This window comes from Mastacembelus armatus, chromosome 14 (genome assembly GCF_900324485.2).
Source record: "Mastacembelus armatus chromosome 14, fMasArm1.2, whole genome shotgun sequence".
In the NCBI taxonomy this organism is placed as follows: Eukaryota; Metazoa; Chordata; class Actinopteri; order Synbranchiformes; family Mastacembelidae; genus Mastacembelus; species Mastacembelus armatus.
The window spans coordinates 23,740,671-23,753,315 of NC_046646.1; the positions used below are offsets into that span (position 1 = coordinate 23,740,671).

Below are 12,645 nucleotides of genomic sequence, written 5' to 3' on the forward strand. Positions count from 1 at the left end.
GGCTCATTCATGACACAAACCTTATTTTTCACCTATAGATTCTTTCTTTTAAGCTTTGTGACAAAGTTTCTCTTGTAAAATAAGAACATGTTCAGTTGGCGTCATCCGCTACGTTATGGAGTGAAAAAGGGTTAAAATGGGAAAATAAAACTCTTGTTTGGTGTAAAAAGTCACACGTGTTTTTATGTTTAACACTATTTCCCTATTTCTCGTTCAGCAGTGGATTCTCTCTAAGCATCGTGGAATTAAAATCAACTGCATGTTCAAATAAAAACATATTTCTACCTTTCATTTCTATATTCTTCCTTTTTTATTGGATTCTTCTGTATTTACTTTTCTTTTACCTGCTCGTTCTTGATTCTGAGATTATTATGGGGAGTAAAAGGTTTTGTGGGTTCTTTCTGGTCCCACTGAGGCCTGTCCCGAGTCAGTCTGGGTCCAAACTCTAATATATTTACCCAGCAGGCGGCCTGGCAGCAGAAGTGGACTGTGATGAAATGCATGTATTGTTTCCCATTGGACCATTGGTGTAAGGATCCTGAGCAGGTTTTCAGGCAGCTACGTTTGTAAAAGTCTGTCTCTGTTTTTGATTTGGTTGTAGGTGGTAACATGCTAAGAAAAGCAGAAAGCACCAATAAAAGCTTCACAGGTGTCACGTTGTCTACTTTCAACACTAATTAGTAATTAACAGTAATTCTCTTAATTAACTCTAATTGCATTGGGTCTGACTGTGCTCACCAGTTTCCACAAAATAAAGTCACAGTTTCAGTTTCATCACCAACTTTACTGGGGAATAAAACCCAAGAATCACTGACTTTACTAACGATGGTCTGATGAAATCAATAGACTGAACCCTCAAGCCTCCTCAGAGGTCTGATCTTATTATGACGGGACACTGACCATGGATCCTGACTGCAAATCAAAAATAAAGGCCTGGTTTTACTGTGGGGGCCAGTGACCAGCAGCAGTTTGCATCTTCATCTGAGCAGCTACCGTCCAATAAGCATCAGTCCAATAAGCATCAGTCCAATGAGACCTACTTGTTTCCTGTTGCTTTTCTTTGGAATCGGACATGATGAAGCAGATGTGGTGGACGTCCTGCTCTGTGCTGACCTCTGAGGCTCTCAGATCAATTATTCAACAGGATTATTTATGTCTTTTTCTCTGCTTCTCTGTGAATAATTGATTCTGAATGTCTTTATCTGCCAATCAGAAAAGCCTTTGATTTCACTTTGACTCCATTTGGCCTCTGAGTCACTTTCATCCTCACTTTCTCTCTTCGTGCTCATTCGTTGTTTTATTCCCGTCTTCCTGTTCTATCCCAAACTATTCTCTTCTGCTGTCTCATTCAGCACTGGGGGACGGGGAAACGGAAAAGTCGGCACAGCTGCCAGGCCAGTCGCCATCGCTGGGGAAGCTTTTCGTGAGTCTTTCCTGCTGGTTCTGTGCTCCCTGCCAGTCACTTCCCTCCGGTCTCAGCCCAACACCGAATCCCAGAGGAATAAAGAGACACGAGAACTAAAGCTCAGAAAGTCCTGGGGTTTCAAAGGTTCCGATTTTAACAACATTTCTTAAACTAATGAGATTTTGCTTCCTGCTAACAGGCCTGATTTCTGATTAAATGCCCAAACTGTGTCACAGTGGGAGACTCTTCCGACCAAATGTGCAGTTAATGAAAATCAAATGCATGACTTAAAGCTGTGACATTTCCCTGCTGTTTGAAAGCACGCTGCTAATTTGACTTGTGTATAGTCTTATTATGTAAAACAAGGGCACAAAAACAAAATTACACACTGTGGTTATATTTCCAGCACGACACACTCAAGTCACAGCTCGGCTGTGTTTTCACAGCTCAGGAGATGAAGTTCAGCTTCTAGATTTTCTTTCTTTGTAGAGATTATTAGATCGAAATTGTTAAATTCAGCGTTCAAGCTTCTAAAAGTCTTTGAGGGTGTGGAGGTTCTGGGTTTCGATTGAGGGATTCTGGGGTTCTGTTGTTAGGGTTAGAGCAGATTTTGGGTCTGAGGCTCTAAAATCCTTTGGGGCTGGTGGAGTGTAGAGAACTATGACTGACTTTCCAGCAGAAATTAGGACAGTGGAGACTAGACTTCTAGAAAACTGTCTGTTTGTCTTTTGTGATAAAGATCTAAAGGTCTGGGTCTGACGTTCTAGGATCCTTTGAGGTTATGGACACTCCTGTGTTTGAGGGTCTAGAGTTCTCCGTCTGAGGCCATGGATCTAAGATTGTAGGTTCTAAGGCTGACCATTGACTTTCTAGATATTGTGGGTCATGCAGTTCTACAGTTCTATGTAGAATTCAGTATTAGGTCAGGTTCAGGAACAGATCTGTTCCAGAAGCTGTCAGTCATCTTGTCTTATTTGGACTGTGTGATCACACCTGGGCCTTCACAGATGGTCAAACGCTCCACGTTCACACCTTCAGAAAACTGAATCTGATTATCTCAGTTTTATCTCAGCACAGACACATTGATGATGATTCAGCCTGAGGTTACATAAAGAACCAGCGAGGCCATTTAACACTGTTCCACCAACGAGCTCGAGTAACCACAGATCTGCCGACACATCTCAGCATCCACAGTGTGACGTCTTTGTTTTTATTATTGTTCATACACTTTGTCATTACATCAAAATGTTCTTCCACAGAACACGTGCACACGGAGTCGGGCTGGTTTAGATGCTAAAACAGCCAGTAAGGAGAACAGGACGTGAATAAAACAGGCAAATACTTTAAACAACCTGCCTCAAATACAAAACCTGCACAGCACTCATTACTAAAAACTGAACCCACCATGAAAGATCTCATGGTCCGGGTCTGGGACCAAATGACTTGTCGTCATAGTCCAACTCTACATGTTTTCTCACAGGGTGAACTGTGTGAGCAGACTGTCCAGTCGACCAGTCAGGGTTTCAACCCTTTGTCCTGCTTTCTAAGAATAAAGTGGGGATTTGCTGTGTCTTTAGTCTTTGCAGTGCAGAGTAACAGAGTTCACATTTTACCTTCAAATTAGTCAGGAGAGTTTGTCGTGACGGCTGCAGGACTGAACCTAAAGCTCTGAAACTAAAGCTTTCCCTTTAAACCACAAATACTCTCTGACCCAAATTCGAGGAGTTTATGTGTCTTTACTGATTTCAACATTTGATCCACGTCTCTATAGGAGTAAGTTGTGACAGCGGCCCTGAAGAGACCCTGAAGTTTCCTGGTCAGCGTTTGGTTCCCGCTGTGACTTGCTGACATTTTTCCAGCAGAAGAAGACGCACACCGCTGACATCTCCTCCCCCCTCAGACCTGAGCCTCATCACATCACGGCTGGGGGGTTTATCTGTGGGAGCATGTGTTGCCTGGCAACCTGCTCAGCCTTGTTTACATGCGAGAACATCAGCCACCTCTCCAACCGCCTGCCACATCGCCACAGTAACAGCTGAGCATGCTGGCCTCTCATTGGAGCATCTGCTGTGACATCACAGCTGCACAGCAGGAAGTTAAAAAAACTGTATTTTTCCATTTTCTCTGTGTGTGTGTGTGTGTGTGTGTGTGTGTGTGTGTGTCACTGAGTCCTGATCCCATCCAGAGACTGGCAGCACCAATGAATGTGGTGTCCTCAGCCTAATGTGTGTGAATCCAGAACCTGGTTCAGCTTATGGGTCTGAGCCGTAGACCTCCATTGTTGTCCACAAACTATTAAAACCACAGCAGGGAGCCACACCGCTGACCTGGCTCACATGGTTCTTCCTCACCAACAATGGGAGGCCCGTCTGTTTCCAAAAACCAGCTCCAGAACCTGAGAACGGCCGTCACTGGTTACAGGCTCTGGTTCTACTGGAGCTTCTCTCTGCTCACAGTGACGACTGGAGCTGGTTTCTGTGCCTCACGTGATGAATGTGGAGGTTGTACAGACGCCATTTGTCCTCTACGCCAACAAAACTTCACCAGCACCCAAAGGTGCTACAGCCTGCAAAGGGTCACGTGACTGGACAACGGCTGCTGAACTGGCAGTAGCGTTTGCATGGTAACAAACCTGTAGCTCACTTGTGGCTAAAGCTGGATCAGACTGTAGATTATCATCATCTCTGGGTTGGACAAATATAAAGTTTCATTCCTGAAAGCAGCTTCTACCAAACTGCAGCAAAAAACAAATTCAGTTACCCAGGAGCTTTGAAACCCAACGATCAGTGTGTTTTACAGGAGGAAGGAGGCATGAAAACAAAAAAGTATAGAAGTGTCACAGCCCTGACCCGACTGGAGCGAAGCCTGTGGAGCTGCTGAATGAAAAGCTGGAAACACAGAAATAAAACTTGGACTCAACGTGGTCTGAGCAAAACCCGGCAGGTCGGGTTGAAATGACTGACAGCAGACACACAGGCCTGTTTGTCTGTAAATACACGTTTGTTGACACTAAACTCAACTGTTGCTACAATTGAAGACACTAACTCCACATGGTGGATACTTGAAGGAAGATGGAAGAAATGACTTGTAGGGGACATTAAGTTTCACTAATTCCTGGGCAGGAAAAATGGCGTTCTGTGAATGGAGAGAAACGTTCAGCTCCGTCCCAGCCCTGCACCAACAGGCTCAGGTTGTTAAACTCATGCACTGATGACTCTCAACCAGCAGCGTTTGATTCTACAAACAGAAACCACAACAAACCGGAAGCTGCACGTCCTCTAAGGGTCGAGTCCGTACAAGTAGGAATTTTTAACTTCCCATCATCCTGCGTCTGTTATGTGGAAATGAGGTTGTGCGATGTCTGTTTGCTCCATTGTCCCACCTCATCTCCAGCCGACATTGGGTCCTGAACTGCAGGGCCCTTCCTGTCAAGGAGCCCCCAGGTAGAGAAAGTCCTTCTAGTCTTCAGCAGCGGAACAAGGACGAAGAAACCGCACAGCCCTGACAACAAACATAAGGAAGTGTTTACACAGCAGCAGCTCTGGACCCACACAACTTTGTAGAGAAACCCTTATAGCTCATCCAACCATTTACGACGCCGCCTCTGACGTTTGCTCTGATCTGATCTCAAAACATCGTGTGCAAAAGCAGAAATTCACCAGGAAGAAATTGTGTTTTTCCCAGAGATGATTGGACTTTAATCCGCCCTAACACGTCAACGTTTCAATCCTCCATAAGAACGAATATCCGAACAGTGATGACAGATTTACAAACCTGACATGAGACCAAAATCCCCCCCCATGCAGACCTTCTGAAGAAACTAATCAGAAGCTCTCCCACTGAGTAATGAGTGATTAGAGGAGGCCTCTGGAGTATTCTCACCTGTCAGGGTAGTTACTGTAAACACACCTGCCTTCCCTCAGCTCAGAGGAATATTGGTCCCTCTCAAAAAATCTGCTTTAATGTGTCACCAGAACAGCACAACCCTGAGGAACATCCCTGTGCTACTGAAAATAGAACTGCAGCACATCAGCATCATTACAGTCTTTAAACCTGCACCTGAACACATCAACACATGATCAACCACGACCCTAAACAGGGTTTTAATTCCATCAATTCATTAAAAGTGTATTTCACCACTTTCATCACAGCTGGAAATGATCCTGATTGGCTCCCAGATCATCCCAGTCCAGATGTTCCAGGATGAAAATCCTCCAGTCGATGGGTTCTGACTGATCTATTGGCCTGGTGCACAAACTGTAATGAGAACATTTTCTTGTTTTATTAAGAAAATGTTCCACCATCAATCCTTACAATGACAGTTGGTGCTACAAGCAAACTAAAGTGTGTCGTGTTGAAACAGAATAAACTGGGTTGTTGCAATAATGAGATGAGAGTAAACAGTTTTTTGTTGCAGGTGTAAACCTCAGGGTGTGGCTGCATTAAAGAGATCAGTTGGCAGACACACAGTCTTTCCTTCAGAAAGTAAAGAACATCTGAACAAACAAACAAAGGGAGGAATGAATGTTCTGATGCTCTGAGCTGAGTGGAGGTTTCTCACCTGTCAGGTGGGACACAAAGTACTGGCATCCACAGGTCACAGGTGATCACAGTCTGTGGCAAAGCTGCGTCTGTGCTGTTTGTTCCTCACTCACAACAGAGAAACAGAGGAAGGACAGTGGTGCCCTCTGGTGGTGGGGGAGTGAACTGCAGGCGGAGTGGACGAGAAAAACTGGCACAAAGTCTGTTTGTTAAGACCCTTCAGATCTTCAGATAAAGTCCAGCTCAGCTCCTCAAGAGTCCACCAAACCTTCACAGACCCTTTCTGGACAGAAACCCACGTGAACAGAAGCTGAGCTCGGTCTGTGTGTTTTGGTGATTCTGGTCAGTTCAGTTTCTAAAAGCATATTCTCGGTCAGTGAGTGTAAACTGGAACAAAAGTGGAAGATTTGTGGATTTAAAGTGTGCAGAGTGAGTTCACCAGGAGCCCACACACTAAAAACACACAAACTGCTGTTTCTTTTGCACTTTATTGCTCCTGTTTCCATCAACGTGGGCAAAACTGGTTCCAGTCACTGAAATAAATAAATCTGCCTCATATCTCTAAATAAAGTTCCTCACACTGGAACCTAAAGAAACTTTACTGTCACCACTTTTAAATCTGAAAATCAACCAAGAAGAATAATTCTCTCTGAATCGTCATCCAGTATAAAAAAATCACCTGAAATTTGTATTTGTGCATTTTATTCCACCACTAGCTGCTAAGGGTCAAAGAGATACTACATGTCCCATAATGCAACTCAATAATGTCTTTCACTGGATTCACCCCCACCTGCTTTTTGTTTTGGTTTGTTTTTTTTTGGAAAAAAAAGGAAAATTTTCTATGTTTCATTAAATCACCAACAATCTGAAACAGAGAACAACAAAAGATACAAAAACAAAAATACAAAACCTTCTGTGTGGATCGGTCAGAAATAGACCGTGCACATGGGGGAAGGTGGTCTGGATTCAGCTGTGGTTCTAGGGTCACTACAGGTCATTACAGCTGAAGCTGTGATATGATAAATCCTGAACATCTGGGCCTCTGTACAGATGAGTGTTTGTGTTTCCAGCTGTTTCGTCCCCCCAGTCATCCAGGATCTAAACCAGCCTGTCGGACAGTATTCATATTTTAAAAATTAGAACAGGTGAGGCATCCTGTCTGTCCAAACACAAAGGAGCAAATCTCCTAAAAATGTTTATCTGTGGGAAAATATTAACAGTATATTCATCAGGTGTAAGAAGATATTTATTTCTGCTTGTGTAAATATACAGTTACATACTCCTGGCACAATCTGAGAAATATTGGCCATTTTCTGGAAAGTATGAGTGAAGATGCAGAGCATGTGTCTGCCTTTTTAAAAATCATGACTGGAATCACTAAACATACTATCTGACCACTTCCCCTATAAAGAAGAGTTTCCCCTCTTACACTGGGCTAAAACTGATGATGGAGGCTGATGGAGAAGCTGCTGTTTATACACAAGGAGGCAGAAGAGGAAATAAAATAGAAAGCCACAGGATTTACAAGCCATTTAATCTCGAATTCAGTCTCAGAATCATACAAAAGGAGTGAAAAAGGTCAAAAGGGAGCCACACCTGCACTTGTTTCAGGAATCTGAGAAGAGACTTCTTCAGGAACGGTTAGTAAAGAAGTTCAGATACATCAGAATAAATAAAATATTTCACCTTTGTTCCAGTAAAGCGAAGGCTAAATACAAGATTAACTGACTTGCAGAGGTGAATATTTTTGGGAGAAAGGCAGAAGGAAGGAAGGAAGTGAAAAAGGTACGAAAAGAAACAGTGAAGATATACGTCGCAGCTGGAAGGAGCCACTGTATTAGTTGTATAGGGTGTTGTTAAAGCACTACAGACTAGGCGTGTCGGCTGCCTGCCGCACACTGGGCTTCATTGTCTCTAATATGCAGCAGTGCGCTACGTTAACTCGTAATAAATCATGTACACAAACAAAAGACCCCCCGCTCCCAGCTATTACATCTGCATATCAAAAAAGAAAAAACAAATAAATAAAATAACAAACACACAGAAAAACCCCCAGAACTAAACCTTCAAACCATCGGTACCCAGAATTCAAACCACACCGTTTCTTTCAGTGGCTACCGTTCGCTCTTCCTCTAAAAGATAATACAGAAGGAGATTTGATGCAGGACTTGTTATTATTATTATTTTTGTTTGTGTTTTTTTTTGTTTGTTTTTTAGAAAAAAAAATCTTCATGAAGCGCACTTCCTACTTCCTCTTGGTCTGGTGGTGTCTGATTGGCCGGTTAGTCGTCATCGTCATCGACCACAGGATCCGTGTCCCAGCAGGTAATGTCAATCTCTGAAACACACACACACACACACGTTTTTTAGGTTGAGTTATTGTATTAAAAAATTCTTAATCAGAATAAATAAAACAACATTTAATGTATACAATTTATTTATAATGATTTTAATACCCATATATACTAATAACATAATAAAAATCGATTTAATAGAGTTAAAATGCCTTTATTTGTTAGAAACATTAAATAAAGTGGGAAAGACATCATAAAGAAAATAAATAAGGGAGCATTTGAACTATATTGTGTCCCTGTATTAAACCTTTCAATTAAACATCTTTATTTTGATGAAAACAAACTGATCTGAATATTATGGGACCACTATTAAAGGCTTAATGAAAACCAGAGAAGAACAAGTTGAAGGATGAATCGGGTAAACACTGACAGCAGTGCCTCACCTGGTGGCTTGTTATAAAACACTGCTGCAGGTTTAGCTGAGGACTCCTCTGATTGGCCAAACTCCTCCTCCTGTGATTGGCTGAAATATCCCTCACTCGCCTGAAGAAAACAGCAGGAGAAAGAAAATGATTAACACAAAAAACAAGCGCATGTTGTCTGAACTGACAGTCTATTCTCCATTTAGAGTGTAACACTCAACAGCTGAAACCTGTGATAGATTTTATTGTGGTTTTATTGGTACTGTTTTCAATACATTAAGACATTGTTTACTTTGTTGTTTTAATTTGAGTCTCTTAAGTGAATAGTCTCATACCTGAAAGAACACAGTATGTAAAACTTGACTGTTCTAAATCCAGATGTTCCTGGCGTTCCACAGGGATCCGTACTTGGACAACTCTTATTTAGCGTATATATTAATGATCTGCCTGTGCGTCCTGATGAATAGATCCAGCTATATGCTGATGATACAGTGATTTATCTGCATGGTCCTCTAAAAGTCCCGAATCAGAAACAAGACAGTACAAATTTTAAATAAACTTTTGAGCTGGGAAAAAAACAGGAATTTCTATTGATGTACATCAGAGAATTAACACCTACTGCTCTTGAGATTAGATGTGGATATTGGACTAATAGCTGCATTTACCTGCTGCCCTATTGTTTGTTGTTATCTGTTTTTTGTTTTTTTTTGTTTGTGAGTTATATCATATGAAGGTTGGATTGTTTAATAATTACCTTATTTTAATATCAATGTTTTGGATCATTTTGATTGGGTAAATTAGTTCTGTTTTGTTTCGAGGGTGTCTTTAAAATCTGGTCAGGGACCACTGATAAAAGTTAGCCTTGGCTAACTCCGACTCATTACTGGATTGTCTTCTGCTGATTAATGAGCACTGTCCCTGATAAACAAATGAAAAGCACAAAAACAGCGTTAATGTGTCTGACCTGAGTCCCTTCTTTCAGCAGTGTCTCCCCATTTGTCATCAGCAGCTGTCCATCGTCCAGCTCCTGCCCCTCGCCTGACGCATGCTGCAGTGCATGCTGGTAGCTGAGTGTCATCTGGTCAGAGCCTGCCACGTCCACTAGACTGGAGGGGTTGTCCTCTGCACCAGTGCCCGAGCAGAAAGTCCCGTCCATCATCTCATCGAAGCTGAGCAGAGGCTGAGGCCGACCGCTGGCAGCGGCTGGACTGGCTGCAATGTTGTCGTGCAAGACATCAGTGTCTCCCATCAGGTCCACCAGGTCGGAGGACTGTGAGGGGTTGGCGGGAGGGGCAGAGCTGCTGTCCCACAGGTCGACCAGGTTGTCTCTTCCGGACTCCCATACAAGGGGGCTGGAGGAGTCATGGGCCTGTGGGGCGACACTCTGCACGGGTTTGGTAGGTGTTGACTCCTGGGCTGGTGGTTTCTGCTCATGCTTTGTCACTGAATCTGGTGAAGACAAAAAACGTGGCTTAAGAAATAATTCTGAGGTGTAAGTGTCGTCATCATCAGCTTCCTGGTGAGCACTGATGTCATGATGTTTATTACTGAAATACTGTCGAAACAGTAACATGTAACTTAGGTGTCTAAAAACAACATGAAACAAAAGAACTTCCTGTATGTTTTGAAATGCAGTTAACTGTAGATGTGATAATTGGTCGTAGATTAGTCTTAGTTTCCGCTTGTTTGATAGCAACAAACAAAAACAACAAATCAGCAGCAGGTTTAAAAATGTTACATGTTACAGAGCCAGAAAAAATGGGCATGAAAATGTGACTATCGCTGTTTCATCAACATCAGACTGAATAAAACAAACTGATCTTTGAGCGGTGTGACGTTCGTTCTGTTCTCTCACCCCACTCATCTTTGCCGTCCTCGTCCTCTCTGTTGGAGTCTTCTTTGATGGGTGTAGTGACTATTTGAGGAATGGGTGACACGGCAGCCATGTTACGTTCTGTGCTCGCTTCGTCGTCATCGTCATCTGGAAGGACAGAACGACACAATGACAAACAAGCCAACTTCCAACAATCCTCCTGGACCGGACGTGTCGAACTAACACAGGATCTGTGGTCAACTAAGGCAAAGCGTAATAAGTTGTGTTTGAATGCTAAACTGGTTTTATAGAGTTTTTCTTTGTAACTGCAACTAAAATATTAACTATCAGCTCCTGAAACTCAAGTTTCATGAAGCGTCCAAGTCATGAGACATTTGTTTCTAACCTCCATCGTCATCCTGTGTTACTTCTACTCTCTAAACTGTGCACAGAACTGCAGCAATCACATCACTTTTCCTCTTGTAAGGTCCACAAACGCAGACACAGTCACCAAGCCAGTTTCCAGACCCCAGAACCAGAACCCAGACCTCAAACACTGGTGATGTCCCATTAATGAAAGTTTCCTTGGTCGAAGATTCAGTCAGACTTTCTGAGGATGGGTCTACAGTTGGTGACATGAACAAACTGCATCAGACCGACTCCTCAGATCCACTACAGCATTTTAATGGACTTTTAGTCTGCAGGGCAAACTCAAAGACACAACCTGAAACATGGACTTTGTGCTGTGTCCAGAGTCTGGTCCAGACCGAGACAACTCAACTGGTAGTGGCTGCATTGGCATGAACTACTATTCACGCTCCTGCAGAATGAAACCTACTGATATATGATTTTTCCTTCTCCAGATAAATATCTGAACATCTACAGGACAGGTTGGCACAAATGTTGAGGCCTGGATCCCCTGACCTTTAACCTCGCAGTACGAGCCGGTTGACATTTCTCAAAGGATGACTCCTCCAATCGGCAAATTTTAACATGATGAGACTCTAAACAAAGATGGTGAAGACTAAACTTTCCACTTGCTGAACACCAGCATGTTAGTATTTAGCACTGAGTACTGCTTTGCCTTCCTCTAATCTGCTGTGTCTGAAAGCGTGAGACTTGGAAACACTGTCTGCAGCACACTCTGGGCTTCAGCACCCACACACCGACACATAAACAGGAAAAGTTGTCGGGGGAGTAACTGGGAGCAAAGGTGATGATACTGCAGCTTTGGTACATATGATGGTGACGTATGTCAGCGAGGACACGGCGTCCCACACAAGTCCATTCAGAACAGTAATCAGATATCCACGGGACAGGTACCACCAGTGTGTACAGCAACACAAACACCCAGCAACACACGTCATCACAGGAAACGCTTCCCAACCAAGAGAATCACCACCACCACAAAACATCACATTCACTCAAATAATCAGTGATTTTCATGCTCGATGACGTCGGACGTCCTGTTCAGCTACTGGAACAAGATGATAAGAATAAAACAACAAACTGACTGAGCCGTGTGATCACATCCAGCTCACCGGGCAGATTCTCCAGTTCAACCAGTGGGTGAAAACTCTGCAGGTCAAACCCTCTTATTTTGAAAATTCCTCTAACGGCACATGAATGAGGAGATTAATTTGAAAGGAAGGTTTGAAAAGCCAGTTCGTCTGTTGTAGTTTGACTGTTACTCATATTTAAAGCCAGTGAGTATCCAGTGGTGGAAAGTAACAACTACATCTACTCAAGTACAGTGCAATTCTAAGTATTTGTACTTTACTTGAGTATTTCCATATAGTACTACTTCATCCTTTGGACTTCACTACATGTCAGAGCCAAACCTTGCACTTTTTCCTGCTCTACATTTATCTGAGAACTTTAGTTCCTTTTTAGAACCAGATGGATCCAACAAAATACAGACTGATCATCAAACTTTATTGATCCCTGGGGGGAAATTCCCAAGATACCCAGCAGTATGGAAAGTACTTCAAATTAGAAGTATACAAGGTAGTTAACGTCAGCTACCCAGCGGCATATAAAGTACTTCAAATTAGAAGTATACAAGGTAGTTAACGTCAGCTACCCAGCGGTATATAAAGTACTTCAAATTAGAAGTATATAAGGTAGTTAACGTCAGCTACCCAGCGGTATATAAAGTACTTCAAATTA

The 12,645-nt window shown here is 42.8% G+C and overlaps 1 protein-coding gene across 2 annotated transcripts in view; it reads right to left on the bottom strand.

The window, feature by feature from the left end:
• Nucleotides 1-7,175: 7,175 nt before the first annotated feature.
• dbn1 (drebrin 1) overlaps nucleotides 7,176-12,645 on the bottom strand; it is a 62,187-nt gene continuing 56,717 nt past the window's right edge. For both annotated transcript variants that reach the window (XM_026328193.1, XM_026328192.1), the window contains exons 11-14: nucleotides 10,519-10,644; nucleotides 9,628-10,112; nucleotides 8,685-8,784; nucleotides 7,176-8,285 (exon numbers count right to left, since the gene is read on the bottom strand). In XM_026328193.1, the coding sequence (XP_026183978.1) occupies nucleotides 8,230-8,285; nucleotides 8,685-8,784; nucleotides 9,628-10,112; nucleotides 10,519-10,644 (767 nt within the window). In that variant the 3' untranslated portion in view covers nucleotides 7,176-8,229. The remainder of the gene's footprint in view (nucleotides 8,286-8,684; nucleotides 8,785-9,627; nucleotides 10,113-10,518; nucleotides 10,645-12,645) is intronic.